At 46.7% G+C, this 16,099-nt stretch overlaps 1 protein-coding gene across 6 annotated transcripts in view; it reads right to left on the bottom strand.

Annotated features, from left to right (window-relative positions):
• DCUN1D4 (defective in cullin neddylation 1 domain containing 4) overlaps nt 1–13,093 on the bottom strand; it is a 78,886-nt gene extending 65,793 nt beyond the window's left edge. For 2 of the 6 annotated variants that reach the window (XR_003520746.1, XM_027598692.2), the window contains exons 1-2: nt 12,921–13,093; nt 12,659–12,719 (exon numbers count right to left, since the gene is read on the bottom strand). Coding sequence is in view for 3 of the 6 variants with exons in the window: in XM_027598692.2 (XP_027454493.1) it covers nt 12,659–12,719; nt 12,921–12,926 (67 nt within the window). In the remaining 3 variants the exon portion in view is untranslated. Of the gene's footprint in view, nt 1–3,746; nt 3,912–4,207; nt 4,362–12,658; nt 12,720–12,920 lie in introns of those variants that run through there. The other 4 variants (XM_027598695.2, XM_027598697.2, XM_027598694.2 and 1 more) reach the window with 3 other exon arrangements.
• Nucleotides 13,094–16,099: the final 3,006 nt, after the last annotated feature.

The following is a 16,099-nucleotide window of genomic DNA, read 5'->3' as shown; positions in this document are numbered from 1 at the left end:
ACTGAGTGTGGAGCCTGACCCTGGGCTTGATCTCATGACCCCAAGATCATGACCTGAGCCGAAATCAAGTCGGACGCTTAACCGACTGAGCCACCCCGGCGACCCTATTTTCCTTCTCTTCACAGGCTTTTATCTGTACTTAGTAAGTCACCTTTAATTATTTTTAAATGAGGCAGAAAATAAATCAACAGATTAAGAAAAGATTGAGACCAAGCCAGAGATAGCTGGACAAAGTAGCTGGCTCAGGGATATAACCTGTAGGCTGCCAACCCAGAGCATTCTCCTCACTGCTCCTCTACCCTAGCAAAGGCCACATCTCACAAAAGCAGCTGAAAAATGCCAGACTTCCACTTTTTCAACCTTCCTTACAAGTAGCAGTGCCATGAAATCAGTTCTACCCAATGAAACTGAAGGGGAAGTCTCCAAGGTGACCTTCCAGAAGACTCCTCTCTCTGCTAAGAGGGAGTTGTAAGAAAATATCCTTCCTTCCTTCCCTGTCTCACACAGGCATGATGTCTGGGGCCACAGCAACCACATTGCCAACACGAAGCAATGAGCCTGAGGCTTTCCATAAGCCAAATACTAAAAATAGAGGAATAAAAGGATGGAAAGAGCCTAAAGTCTTCAAGCACATCATTCAGACACCGTACCACCCTTACAACCATCTATTCTCTACACTTCTTGCTACTGGACAATAATAAACTCTATTATTTATGCCATTTTTAGTTGTGTATTGTTACTTGCCAATAATGGATACAACACAGTCAAATCATGAGGTCAGTTTCTGACAGACTGACTTTTATTCTGCCGAGTTAACAAGATTATTCTTGAGATGAGAAAATGCAAACATGTATTATTAGTCAGGAAAAAAGCAGTAAGCTATAAGAGCTGCTGGGAGCAGCTACAGATAAAAACAGAAAGGAATGTAATGATAAATAATTATTTGAAAAAGCATGATCAAGTACTGATAGGGGCACTGCTTGGAGGCAGGAACAAAGGAAGGAAACAGTAAATGTATAGAAGTCCTCTAAGATGGAGAAAATGAGGGAGACTTTCTTTTCTGGCAATGTTATAAACAAGATAACCTAAAAATCCTTCCCAATATAAAACAGAGAAAAAATTCTGGGTAAAGCATAAGAAACATCTGTTTAAATGCATAGCTAAGCTCACATGAAAATAAGGGATGTCCCCAAAGGCAAAAATCAAAGAGGACCCTAAAATCCACAGCATAAAGTAGAAGCTGATCATGTTTAGAAACCTAGGGTTTCTAAAGGGGCTGGAGGAGAGGGGGACTGTGTGCATGTAAAAGGTACCTACCCTTTGGGATGTAACAAAAATAAAAAGGGAAAGAAATTACTGGCCTAATATTTTCTTTAAAACACTATCTTGAAGACAATTATAACTCTTGTTTTCAACCTTGGACACTTTACGTTTTATATGAACAAATTCCAGCATTAAGTGCATATTTTTAAAAACATGTCCATATTACATATTTACATATCACAAAGGGCTTCCTGAATATTTCATCAATAAGATTAAGTAAAACATAAGATGGACAGAAATCTTTTCCTGAAAAAACCATACATCGCTCAATTTTTCGGCCACAATTTAATCACTAATCATTTAATCAAGTTCAGTATATTTGTAACTATACTAAAAGGTTTCCAAATTTTATGACTTTTTGGTAAAATTTTATCATTAGGGTCATTATAACATTCTTCCAGTGACTATGCGACCAATAGTTTCATAATACCTTATGTATCATATAAAAATAGTGTTATCTCTGAGCTAATCTTATAGCCCTCTACACAACAGATTCTGCAATGTACAAATTCAGTATATAAATGGTAATGGGAACTGGCAAAGGATATGGTGTTTGGGGCATCTACAGACTGAGAGGATGGTCTCTAATATAAAAGAGGCAAAGAGAAAAGAATTACAGCCCCAGCTAAAAACAAAAACCTCTTAAGGTCGTCCACTGAGTTTACGTTCTGCTAGCCTCATTTGCTTCCCACGTTCCCTTGAAAACTGAAAACATCCTATATTCCCTTTGCTCATCTTCATGCTGGCTTTATGAATGGGCACAGTTCCACCCTAAATTCCATTAAGCCACCTCCATCATTCAATTCATTTCAAGACCATCTTTCAAAAAGTCCTATCTTTGGGCAGTTCAAACAGCCCAGGAAATACAAACACATAATCCATGTTATCTTCACAAGGGTTACATGGGTCTCCACTACATTCCCAGATTTACCTAAGACGAAATCTTTTAACCTACTGTTTACATACACTGGATGCCACAATAAATACAGTATCCTAAATTCTGCTTTAGACTGTGCTGCATCTTGAATGTTTCTCCAAGCCTACGTGCTAGATGGTAAAAGACTAAGCATTTACTCTACAAATAAGGCCACCAAATGCACGGGGAAGTAATCAACTCAGGAATCAAGAACCCAAGTGTGAAAGGACTGCGTTTGGCTTGGTTCTCCCCCTCCCGCTGACACAAGGAGAAGGTCCAGTGAATCGCTCCAGTCCCAGGGGACGAGAGAGGCTCCCAAGAGCACGCTATGGTCCGCTGGGAATAAAGCACGAGTTAGCAGAGCCGGGAGGCTCGGAGGGGCGCGCTGCATTCTGGGACTCGTTTCCACAGTTACCCACGTGCACCCAACCCAACCGCGGCCCCGCGCGGCGCGGACTACAAGTCCCAGAATTCCGCGCGACCGCCTTTCCCCTTCACACCCGGCCACTGGAGCCAGACCCTAAAGGAAACCCCTAAAGCGTCCTTCCCGCAAGCTTGGCAGAGGTCGCGCCCCGCGAGCGCTTATGCGGGGCCTCTGGCCCGGCCCTCCCTGCAGGGAAGCGGGTCCCTAGGCACCAGCGTCCACACCTGACGACCAGAAATTAGACAACTGCGTCACAGACTGCCAATCCCACGGACTGCCTGGGACCCCAACACCTCCCCTGCGCAAAACCCCCCACCCGGTCTCCAGGGCCCGACCCCTCCGGATCCCGCCGCGGAAAACCCGCAGCCCGCACCCCGGCCCCGCCTCCCAGTCCCGCAGCCGGAGCCCGCGCCAGCGCTGACCTCGCTTCCCGCCGCTCTGGGGGAACCGCGGCCAGCGCCAACCTCAGGGCACCTCCCCGCCCCCTCCACCTCAGCCCCGCCCCCTCCACTCCCCGCACCCCGAAGCTCAGGTCTCCCCCTTCCACGGACCCTGTCTTGATCGTGGGGAGAGAATACCTCCCAGAAAACATAGTCTGACACCTTCCCCCCCGCCGAGCCCCGCGCGGACCGAATCTGGACTTGACAGTCCTCCCCCTGCCCTGGCCCCTCCCAACCCCCCTTTCCTCCCAACTAGCTCTACACCCCCACCGCACCTCCTCTACCCCTGCCCCCATCCTGTCACCCCAAACCCTCCCCTCCTTCTCCTCCTCACTCCCAATTACCCTCTCTTCCCAACACCTGCTCAATCCTATTACCCCAACGTCTGCCCCCTCTCACCACTCCCAGTTACCCCACCACCCTTCCTATGCCTCTCCCGCCCGCCGGACTCCCCAACTATCCCATCACACCCCAATCCCTCCCACCACCTCGCTCTCCCGTTACATCAGCCCTCATCTCCGTGCCCGCCCTCCTGCCCCACTCGGCCGCTACCCCCATTCCCCCACCGCATTGTTCCCCCCCCACCCCCGCCATCCAGCCCTTCTTCCCATTGTCCCCGCCCCCGCGCTCCCCTCGCACTCACCCGCCTTTCTCACGGAGCCGCCCGCACCGCTCAGCCCCTAGGAAATCCTCACCCCTGCGCCCCGCTCGCTCGCTCCCTCTCTTTCTGCCCGCGCCGGTGCCACCCCCGGCCCTGCCCGCTAGCGCCCGCCGCCGCCTCCACCTCCATTCACCCCAGGCACTCCGGTCCCAGCCCTTCATCGCACGTCCCGCCCCCCCTGCCCCCAACACTGAAAAGGAGCCAGTCCCCACCCCCCTCACCTCCGCCCTCCCCCGGCAGGCCAGCCCCTTCCCCCCCCCCACGCCCGCCCCCGCGCCACCCGCAGCGTCACCGCCCGCCCCGGCCCCGGGAGGGGAAGGGGTGGCTCCCGGGCAGGGGCTCCCGGCGCGTTTCGGGACAGGAGGCGGGGGGCGGGGACTGCGGGAACTGAGTGGAGAGTGTTGGCAACCGCCCGGCCCCGGCCCGCTCGCTCTGTTACTCACTGACAGCGGCGGCATCCGAGTGCATTTTCGGGCAGCTCACACCCCACTCGCCGCCCAGGCTCCCGCGCTCGCCTCGCGGTCCCCCCACCGGCTCGCCGCACCTCGGCTCGGAGCTGAGGACCAGCAGCCAGCACACCCGGCCCGCCCACCTCGGCTCCAACCATTGGCTGAACCTCGGTTGAGGGACCGCCCCTCCGCGTCTCTCATTTGACAAAAGGAGTGCGGAGGGCGCCGGTCTGGAGCTGGCAAAGAGGCCCCGCCCCCCGAAGTCCAATGCGATTGGCCCGGCGCCTCGTCCCCGTAACGCCCCTGGCGGAGGCCACGGTCCAGAGCAGCAGGTTGGACCCAGCTGCTGTCACTCATCCCCGGGGGTCCGAGAGCGCGTGTAGGGGCGAGGCTGGGGAATTGGTCCACCTTGACCCTGAAGCCCCGCCCCGTCGCGGGCGGGATTGGTGGAGCTGCAGACCAACCGAGAAAGATGGGTCGGCTTCTGAAACAAAGCACGCGTGGTGTTCCGCGAAGAGCCGAGAAGGGAAAGCACCGTTGGGGCAGTTGTGTCCCACTACAAGGAGTAGGGGAGTCCCCCCCTACTTGGGTCTCCCACTTGTCTCGCATGCCTCAGAGCGGCTCTCAGCAGGAGCCCAGTCCGCGCCGAACTTGGACTGGGACTTCTCTTGCTAGGTGTTCCCTACTACAGGAAACTGGATAAAGAATCGCCGTGTCCTCGTTTCCAGCAAACCCTCGGGTGAGGAACAAATTCCCATTTCTTGTACAACAATTACATCCTCTCTCCGTTTTCGAAACGTTCATCTCTTTCAGAATCACCACACTTCTATCCCCTTGGTCAAAAGTGGGCTGTCCTAAAGGCTTCGAGTGCTACAGGCATTGTCCGTCATACACACATACGCCCCACACAGGATACAGGAAATTAGGGCCCTGACGCTAAGAGGGCCTCATTTGGCTGTTACTTGAAAAAGAGGGTGTTAATTTAAGTGAATTCTTAGGACCTTGAGTTTCCTAAGGCAGGAATTCGCACCATTTTCACGAGTTGCAGCCACTTTTTTCAACGCTTTCCAACCAACTCATCACACTTAACCATAATGTAGCAGAATAATATTTTGAGATATTTAGGGAGGATAGCCCCCTCCTACCCCAATCACAGGACACCTACACCACTTACCTGTATTCCAAGGCCCTACCCCAACCTACAGCGAAGAGCATTACACACCCCCTCAAGGAACAGGATTACACCACAAACAATTGGTAACAAAACATTGGTCATTTGGTTTTAGATTTCTTCAGCCAAGGCTTTTGAGTTTCAGGGTTCTGAAATTTACGTTTCAAGTCAGGGGATAAATGTCACGCCAAAACCAGTATATTTTGAAAGAACAGGATCAAACCAGTTCCTCTTACACCACTCCTGTTGTAGTATACTCCATCCCTCTTAATCCCTAATGTCTCATGGGTAAATTACTTCCTTATAATTTTATATCTATCGTGTTTCTATCATTCAAATATTTATGAATCACTTCGCCTAATCATAGAATCTCAGAATTGACCTGAATTTATCCACTTTAGGTTTCAAGATTCTCGTCCATATTGGTGACCTTTAACCTGACAGGTCTGTCAGCTGGGCCTCACAGAGATGGGTAAGTACCTCTGGACTCTGAAATAGGCCATTCCTTGTTGGGCGGATCTAATTCTAAGAAAGTCCCTCCTTACTCGAAACTGAAGAGCAGCTCCTGCATTCTTTATCCCATCTACGTTTTCAGCCTATCATTATCTAGGAAGTAATAAATTACATAGAACTTACACAAATCATAATATTTTATATATATAATATTCTGCAGATATCACCCCATCATTTTAATAATCCACAAGACTATAAACCTTTGAGGGCAGGAATTTTCTTGTATTTATCTTTATGTCCCTAGCATCTAGTACAGTGCTTTCAAATAATAGGCACTCCTTAATTGTTCCTTAAAGTGAACTGAATGTTGACTATAATGTGAAATTTTAGATCTGGGAGAAGCCTTGGGAAAATCCAACTTCCTCATTTTAAGAATATGAGAGTTGAGGTCCAATGGAGTTAAATGTCTAATCCAAGTTACTCAACTAGTAATAACAAAGCCATAACTAAACTCAGGTTTTTCAACTCCTAGACCAGGTCTTTCCTCCTGTACCAGTATCAAAGCTTCAAACTCCGAAGATGGGGAAAGTACTCTTCCTTGCCATTTGAGAGTTGTTACAGCCATCTAATACAAATTCTGTACTTCATAGCTGGAACACTGCCTTCTTTTTTATGAAATTCAACAGGAAATTTTTTCAATATGTAATAGAACATTTAACTTTTTTCTAAATGGTACCATCTCCAAATAACTTGATCTCCGTGGGGATGTTTACTGAGGTAATAATGTTACACTTCTGTGCCTTTATATTCAGATCCTTGGGGGGGAAATTAGTGTCTTGGGACTGTGTTGGTAGAGTAAAACTTTTCCCCAAATTCCACACATCCCACCATAGCGTGCTTTTCTGCATGTGTTGGGGATGGGGCTACAGAGTGGAGAATGGCATAGTCCTAAGACTGAAATAAACTTGGGCCTGCTTAGACAAATAGATAAATATGCCCCTGATAAAATTGGAAGAGAATTGGAAAGAACTCATGTCAGGGAGGAATTAATTCAGCCTCAGATTGCAGTGAAAGAGTATGTAGAACTCCTCTAGTTATCAAAAGACAGGCTAGATGGGATTACATGGAAACAAACAAACCAAAAAAAGTAAATATATCAGTAGAGGTCAGGATAGTTTATTTCTTCAAACTCATAACCAACTGACAGTTTGCTAATCCAAATGACGACTTTTTGTTGTTGTTGCTTCCCATGTGGTAGGCGTTACTCTTACAGTGCTTTGCTTGTTAAAGTATTCCACTTAACCTCACAACACTCCAAGGAGGGTACTAATATTATCCCCAATTTACAGGTAAGTTAACTGAGGTTGAAACCGTTCAGTATCTTGCCACCTAGCTAATAAGGAATCGTGTCCCTACGTGGTCAAACTCCCTGTGTTATAATGTTCCCTCTCTTCTTAATCAGGTTAATGTACGCCCTCCATACCTGAGAGGTTTACTCAGAAGGATACAATGATATATGGAGGTGAATCTGTTTTTAAAAGATGGTGAAACCTGGCCTCTTTCTAGAATTGAGTATATAGACACTCAGGCTGCCTTGGTAGATATATATTATGAAAAATACAAGTCTGAAAGATGATTTCCAGGTTACTCCATCCTTATCTATTTTATCCTTTTTGACCTTATTTCAATAGCAACTATTGACTTCATAGTATATTATTAATGAGATTATTTATCTAGAGTATCTAATGAGGCTCTGCTGAATATAATGCGTTCCCTACTCTGATAGATCAGTGGGTGGAGGCAGCCTCTTCAGCCTTCTGGAATGAACCTTTTAACTATTGAGGCCTGTGCTACTGGGAAACAGTTTCAGCTCTTAAGCTTTGAATTTCATAAGAATGCCACCTTAACTTATGGTGCTTTTCACATATATACATAGAACAGTTTTGCAATAGCCACTTACCAAATGCTCATAGGTAATAAAAATGTAGGTTTTGTTTTTCAATACCTGTACATAGTCATGCCCCAATTACTAGGTTAATGGAAAAAGCGCAGAAGTAGACATTTTCCTCCATTCTCACCAACAGGGACAGTCTCTCCTCAAACTGGTTATGATTAAAAAGCTGAAAAGATGGCATCGTTTGCCATATATCTTGTTCACTACACTTTTTCTTTCATCCGCTTCCTTTTCCCCTGCCCCTCTTATGCTAGAGGTTAGAACACTGAAAATGACACACAAGAAAGTGACCTCTTTCTAATCACTCCAGGTTACTTTGTAGAATTGATATCCTGTCATGTGCGTTTATAATGTACATTAAAAGGTCTTCCTTTTTTTTTTTTTCATCAACCTCTGTTGGGGCAATAATGTAACTCCCACAAAAAAAAAAAAAAAAGAGAGAGAGAGACCATAAGAGATGGAACTTTCTGGAACCAACTCTACACTGGGCATTTTTAGCCATGGCAGCACTTTTGACTTTTTTTTCTGAAGCAGAACATAGGCTTAATCCAGATGGCTTGGATTAAAAACCCATTGGCTTAAGAAGTCAGTCCATCACCGAAGACAAATTATTTCACATCTCTGTGTGTATTGGTTTCCTCATCTGCAAAATAGTGAAAATAATAGGAACTACCTTCTAGGTACGTTGTGAGAAATAAGTGAATGAGTAAGTATCAGTAAAGCACATAAAAATACCTGGCTCCATACCTATTAGCTGCAGTACTCATCATATTCTTGAATCAACCCTTCCCCCTCACAGCCAGCTTGTCATCACAAATCCTTCTTTTCCTCTAAGCTGGTCCCTGACTCCACAGTCACTATGTCTTATTAACTTGGCTTCCTTTCTCCTTTCTAGAGTTTACAGTGAACAGTGAGTTAGGGACAAAAGCATTCTTCACCAAGACATGCCACCAATGTGAAATTAGCATAGTTTGAAACTGAAATGTGAGACTTTACACAATAAAGAAAAAAAATGAGTACCCAGTATCAACGCTGTGTCATTCAAACTCTCTGAAAACTAGCTTAATGGAAATTGATTACTACTGGAAGTTCAGATGTACATAAGAAATTCTTAAACAATTAAACAGATTGTAGTAAACTACAGGGGATTCTACATAAATAGAAGCACATATTGTGTTCCCATAGCGACTAATTTCTCTTTCTTGTCCTTTGAAGTAATATTATACCCTTCCCTGAGTGCCACAGATTTTTAATCTACTATACCAGAGGCAAAGTGTCTTCAGGTATTACCCTTGGGCCAGCCTGGAATAAGATGCAGACCCTCCTACTTAAGCAGGCATTAAACTTGTCTGGGCCTTCATTCCTCCATCTACAAACATGGGAATAATATCTTCAAGGGATAAATATGATAAAATATGTACAAGCATTTATAAAAGTGGGAGAGAGAAGCAGGAATAAATGCATGAGCACCAATTATGTGATGCTTTCACATATTTCCTTGTGAACTTCATGCAATCTTGTGAAGTACAGTTGGCTAATTTTTATGCTTGGGGCTATTTCAAGTAAAAATGAGTCTGTGTTTTTAAGTTATCTAGAAAATCCGGGTTTCCTTCTTTATGAAGCTGCCATTTTAGGGATCTCTCAGAAAAGCTAAGAATTTTCCAATTCTGCTGGGATTTGATATCAGTGTTTCAATTTCAATTTCAATTTCTTTCTTTTTTTTGTGTGTGCTAATCTTTTTCTCCAGCATACTTAAACTGGCACTTTTCTTTTCTTTTTTTTTTTACCCAGGGCCTTTTATTTTTTGGAAATCACACCTGCCTAGGGATTTAACAAAGTATTTGAATAAAACTGTGTTCATTACCACATGTTCTTTTCTGAATTTCACCTTATTCGCATGGAGCTAATCAAGTCCTAATGATGTGGCATTAAATTCGATCTCAGAAGGTATAATTTTCCAATCGAATCTAAACAATGCATGACGTGTAGAGTGACTTTCATAAATACACCATTGCTTCAGTTACTCCAGCTAGCAGGGTATGGGCAGAAAGAATAACCATTTTCCTTGTACAGTGGCGTCTGCGTGCGGTCAGGCTCTTCATTTCTCCTCGCCTTTTCTAGCCTGCTTCCAGGAATACAATGTCTGTTTAACATCCCTCTCAGGGCATACCGGAGGCCCCATCCATCTCCAGACGTCGGGTGGCTGCACAGCCGAGCATCTCATTATGGCAAAGTGAAGCATTCTGGGAGAGTGGATGGAGCCGGCAGGCAGCAGTAGGAAGTGGGGGAGGGAGGAGGAGAACAGGAGCTGAGGAAAATATATGCTCACTTCCTTGGTGATAACATGTCATGGAAGTAAGAACTTCCTGTTCTAGAAAGGAAGGGGATGTAGGATGCCAGAAGCCGGTGACTAAGCAGATTCCAGCTCCTACAACCTGGTTCCGTCTGCCTCGGCTACCACAAGCCTCCTGACACACCTGAACCCCCCCAGTTGAAGTCACCACAGAAGCCATGTTGTGGGAAGAAAGTAATGAATCCAAGTAGTTCAGAAAAATATCTATGGTTCCAAAATAGAAAAAGGAAAGAATTTGGAGGCGTGCACATACACGCGTGCAGGTGCGCGCGCACGCACACACACACACACACACACACACACACACACACACACACAAATCACTGATTTACCCAATTGGAAAAGTATTGCCTTCCAACTAACCTGAATGCTTACACTTTAGTTTGTTATACTTCCTTCACCAAAGTAGGTTAAAGCAAATACCCTTAACATTTTGGGAGTCACAGGACCCGTTTAAGAAACATTGAAAATGATGACTCCCTGTCAAAGGCCTGAAATCTACCTATGTCCACCCCATCAGCCCCTATATTAAGAATTCCTAGATGAGACATTCATTTGCGTTTACAAGTACTTCCCTTTTAAAATGCAGACATTGAGGGACTAGTCAGTGGCTCTCGCTAATTTGTTGGTGAGAGAGGAGTTCCACACCCTCCTCCCCAGTCTGACTGTCGTCTGCCCCTGTGCTCAAATAATGGGAACTGGTGGGTGAGGTGAGCGGTTCCAGGAGGTGGAGCAGTAGAGAGGAGGGAAGGCTTGGCTCTGGGGGGCAGCATTTTCAAGGCAGTATGGAGGTATTGGACTATCGGACAAAGAGCAAGAGCGAAGCATTGCTCTTTGGAGAGGAGAGGCCAAAAATAAGCTTCTGTTTCCAAATTTCGCTCACCTCCGGTTCCAAACTGGGTTGCAGTCAAAGCTGCTTTTTCTGCAGCCACCCACACCCAGACTCTGGGTCCTCCCCTGCCCACAGTCACCCTTTGCCTTCCCTCTCATCTGATCGTTTCATCCTCTCACCCCTGACCCCAGGCCCTGATCAGCTCCCACTGGGCTCAGGCTGCCCCGCTGCTCTGCCCCGCCCCCATGGTCTGGTCAGTTTACTGGGCAAGTCTGACCTTGAGCCCCTGCAACTGCTTTCATTTCATTCTTCATCCCTCTGCCTCACAGTCACTTCTTCTGGCTTCAAAGCTCTCTCACTACAACCTTCATCTGTTCTAAACCTCCATTCAAATTTTATATAACTGTAGCTTTGGGAAACATTTCCAATTCACAGATAATAGACTAGGGGATATAAATACTGTATTGGCAGACACTTAAGTACCACTCACTTGGCACCAGGCACCATTCTAGTGTTCGTATCGACTCATTTAATCCTCTCAACAATCCCAAGAGATAGAAACTTTAGTTAAACTCATTTTACAGGTGAGGTGACTGAGGCACAGAGAAAGTAACTTCCCCAAAGTCACACAGCTAGTAAATGGCAAAACTGGGAGAATTAAACCCAGGCAACCTGGCTTCAGATCTGTTATTTTTTTCATCACTTTGCTATATCACTTCTTTGTTTGGCATTGTACAAAGGGCTATTTGCCCACCCTCTGCACCCCCCCAACACACATTCCAAATCCTTTATTATGGAGACTATATACCTATTTTTCTTGCACCTGTAGGCAGTCACACCTAACATAACTCTAGGGGGACAGGGCAAAGGTCCCGTGTTCACTCTGCCCATCATTTGTGGCAACATGAAACACAGTTTCCCCAACTCCAGGGTATGGAATTTTATTCTCTTCCTTGTTGAAACGATTTGGGGATCTGGCAACAGAACTACCTGTTGGCGTATGTAAGAGTAGTGCTCAGGGGTGCCTGGGTGGCTCAGTTGGTTAAGCGTCCGTCTTTTGATCTCAGGTCAGGTCTTGATCTCAGGGTCGTGGGTTCAAGCCCCATATTGGGCTCCATGGGGCTCAAAGTAGCAGAGTATTGTTACAGGCAATTCAGCTTTAAAGGGTTGCCATTGCATGTGGGTCAAAACTCTGCCACTTGCCCCCTCCTCCCCCTTTCCCAGCTCCCCTTCCAGGATCCCAGGGCTCCAGTCGTGGTGCCTGGTGGCCGGCCCTCCTGGACAGACCCATGCTATTTTCAGGACAAGGTTCATCCCCAGTGAGTGAAGGCAAACCTCTCTGCTCCCTAATAAGAGCAAGATTGAAACGAGTTTAAACAATATCCCGGAGGAAAGACAGAGGGATTGCCTGAGAATCGGAAGGAGACCAGACTGGTGCTGAGAGGTTGTGGTACTCAGTGGTCGCAGGAAGGGTGAAATTCTCAATTCCTCTTGCCATTTTTGGGTTAGAAAATGGAGACACTTCTTTCTCCCCGGCCTCTGAGTCACTGCCACTATGGGAGCAAAACGACACCCGGCTCCCCACAGCACGCACGCAGAGTATAGATCCCCGCACCATCAGCCTGCTTCACGCACCCCAGAGATGCTTGTACCTGGGACCGGTTTTGATGATCAGAACTTACCCGTCCAATGTCTCATTCCCTCAGCTCCTTGTGCATGACTGGCTTGCTGTTCTCCGATAAGCTGATCCAGGGGAAATATACATGTGTCAACATAGTACCCCTTGCAAAGATATTTACACTTGAAATAAAAGACTCCTAACAAACACAGGGCTCCACACCAACAACGTACGTCCCCCAGCCAGCCTCCCACCCTTAAGTCTGTCCTCCTCCCCGTCTCCATGATGGCTCCTCCCCACCCCTTGCGACTCAGCTTCGGGCTCACCTCCATTAAGCCCTTCCTTGACTGAGGTTGCCCACAGTCATGTCTTTTTTCCACTTAACACCTGCAGCGCTAGACCGGAACTTGGCAGGAGAGAACAGAACCAGAACAAAAGGGAATAGAATGTTTGGGCAGGACAGTCTGAGGGGTGAGCTGGGCACATTCCCTCATCTCACCTGTGAGGAGACAAAGACACAGAAGAGTCTGGTCAGACAAGGCCCATGGCAAGTCAATGGCTGGGTTGGGCCGCTTGGACATTTTCCTGCCTGGCCTTCCTCTCTTTTGCTAGGAAGGGCCCTGCTTCTTTGGGGGGAACTGCTCACCCCACCATTCATCAGATGGAGTTTTGATAGCCAATCAGGGTGCCTCCCACTCCCAGTGAGCACGTGATCTCTTGCTTGCTCATTGATCTATTCATGAAATAACCATTATCAAGGGCCTTCCATGTGCCAGACACTGCTGGGCTCTAGGAATAACACGTTGAGCAAAAACAGACCCAATTGCTGCCCTCATGGGGCTTGTGAGCTTGCAGAGGTGGCAATCCTTAAATAATCATGCAAGCAAAGTAAAATTGCTATTTTGACAAGTAGTAAGGAGAAAAGGTACACAGTTTTTGAGAGCATACAACAGGGGAGCTAACTCAGCTACTTTGTACAGTTTACGCACTGCGCAAAGGAGCACAGCCAAGGGGACAGAGGGGCTGGAGTACCACTTACAGTCTGCTCACCGATCCATGGGCTTGATGTGAAGCTGTGTCTGCTCAGAGGAAGGGGCACCTTGTTCTTCACACACTGGCACTGTCCACCCAAAAGGGTCATCTTTTTCTAATTTGCCCCATAGTCTCAAATCAACCAGCCGGGACCCTGGGTGTGATTCAGTCAGGGAAATGAGTGGAAAGAGGGGAGGCTCCCCTGAGGAGGTGACTGGAGACACATGAATAATGAGTAGTAATAAACTGAGTAGGAAGGAAGAGCTTTTCAGACACCAGAAAGAGCCCATGCAGTGGCCTTGTCATGATGGCTATCTAGTCCCTAGTTCCAGGCACTTCTCAGGCTTGGCTGATCTGCCTTCCCAGAGGATTGCTCTCATGACATTACATTTCCTATTTGTAGTTCAAAATTAGTTTCTGTCACTTGCAACTGGAGAGTCCTGGCTCACAGAGCAAAGCTGGCCCAGCTCTCCTTCCTCGCAAGTCCATGGGGCCTCCTCCCTCTGCCGGGCCCCATCCCTCCATGCAAGAAACCTCTACTCTGTCAGGCCACCTCACCTTCAGAGCCGGAACTCTGTCTTTGATGATCTAGTATTGTCTCCAGCGTGTAACGGGAACTCAGTAAACATTCCATGAATCAAGACTTGATTAACTCTCTACCAGCAGTCATTTTGCCCACTGGGCCTGGATGAAGTGTGAATATTGGAGTACAGAGTAGCTTTTCTGTACGTCTCTCATCTCTACCAGTTCACCCATGGTTTCTACTGGCGCTGAGCATATGCAGACTCCAGCTTATGCTTATGTTAATAAATGGCTCTGGTTTGTTTAGAATTTGGCTGTGGAGAGCTGATGGGACTGATTTCTTTTTTGTTTTTTTAAGATTTTATTTATTTATTCGTAAGAGATAGAGAGAGAGAGGCAGAGGGAGAAGCAGGCTCTCCCCACTGAGCAGGGAGCCCGATGCGGGACTCGATCCCAGGACCCTGGGATCATGACCTGAGCCGAAGGCAGAAGGTTAACCGTCTGAGCCACCCAGGCACCCCGGGAATGATTTCATAAGGAAAAGTCAGCAGCTTTTATTCTCTCACTGCATGCTGAGTGCTAGTGGGCTACCTTTAAGGTAAAGCGTTTTCCAGATCTGAAAGTCTAGAGCTGAATATTAAAGATGGTTTTCACCCGGGGTGCCTGGGTGGCTCGGTCGGTTAAGTGGCTGCCTTCGGCTTGGGTCATGATCCCAGGGTCCTGGGATCGAGCCCCACATCGGGCTCCCTGCTTGGCGGGGAGTCTGCTTCTCTCTCTCCCTCTGCCTGCTGCTCTGCCTACCTGTGCTCTCTCTCTCTGTCAAATAAATAAATGAAATCTTTAAAAAAAAAAAAAAGATGGTTTTCACCCTGTGCTTAATATCTACTAAGGCCCAGTCTAGGGGTGTCAGGCTACTTGAGGTCCTCTGTGGTTTTGTCAGCCGAAAACAGTCTACTTTCTTCATTGATCTTTATATTATTCCCAAATTAAGGACCATCACTCTTTTGGGTATATCCTTCCCCTCTAACTCCAGGACCTGAAGTATTTCAGCTTCATACTATATCTCATGCCACTGTTGCTCTTAGTTTTGTTAGAGAAGCTGGTATTTGAGGGTTTTTTGGGACTCATGTCCCCTTTTAATAAGTCAAGCTCTACTGGCTTGAGATGCAGGCTGTCCTATGGAGGCTGCTGAATAAGCCAGTGTTTGGAAATAGGATTCATAGAATTAGGTTGCTTTTCTTCACGTGTATCTCAAGATCCAAGGGTTTCAAGAGACTCTGCCATTCTTTTCACAATTCATCAGTTTAGAAGGGAAACACAAAGATGATGCATCCATCAGATCCTATCTGTATTTTCTTCACCAAGACTCCCAAACCAGCAAGTCTATCAAAGAGCCAGGTGGTAGGGTTGCAAAAGAGTAACACACCAGATTTTGGAAAAGCAGCCGAGGCTTGAACATGGCCTCTTCTGCTGAACACAGGACACATTGTCCGAACTCTCTGTGCAAGAGTTCTTTATTTTTAAAATGAGCACAATAGCACCACTTTCCTCACAGGAGTGTTGTGAGGACTCAACGGATGATACATGTGTGGTAGACAGAACAGTGGTGCCCCAAACATGTCCATGCCCTAATCTGTGGAACTTGTGAATGTGTTCCTTAACACGGCAAAAGGGACTTGGTAGATATGACTAAGAATTTTGAGATGGGGAGATTATCCTGGATTCTCCCAGTGGGCCCTGTGTAATCACAAGGGTCCTTATAAGCGAAAGAGGGAGACAGGAGGGTCAGCGTCAGAGAAGGACATGTGATGGGGTCCGAGTGAAGAAGTTACTGGCAAGGGCCAAGGAATGCTGGCATCTTCTAGAAGCTAGAAAAGGCAAGGAAATTAATTCCTTCCAGAAGGAACACAGCCCTAACAACACCTTGACTTTATAGCCTCATGAGATTCAT

This window comes from Zalophus californianus, chromosome 2 (assembly GCF_009762305.2).
Source record: "Zalophus californianus isolate mZalCal1 chromosome 2, mZalCal1.pri.v2, whole genome shotgun sequence".
NCBI classification, from domain to species: Eukaryota; Metazoa; Chordata; class Mammalia; order Carnivora; family Otariidae; genus Zalophus; species Zalophus californianus.
The sequence above is the reverse complement of the archived record's forward strand: the minus strand, read 5'-3'. Positions and strand labels throughout refer to the sequence as shown.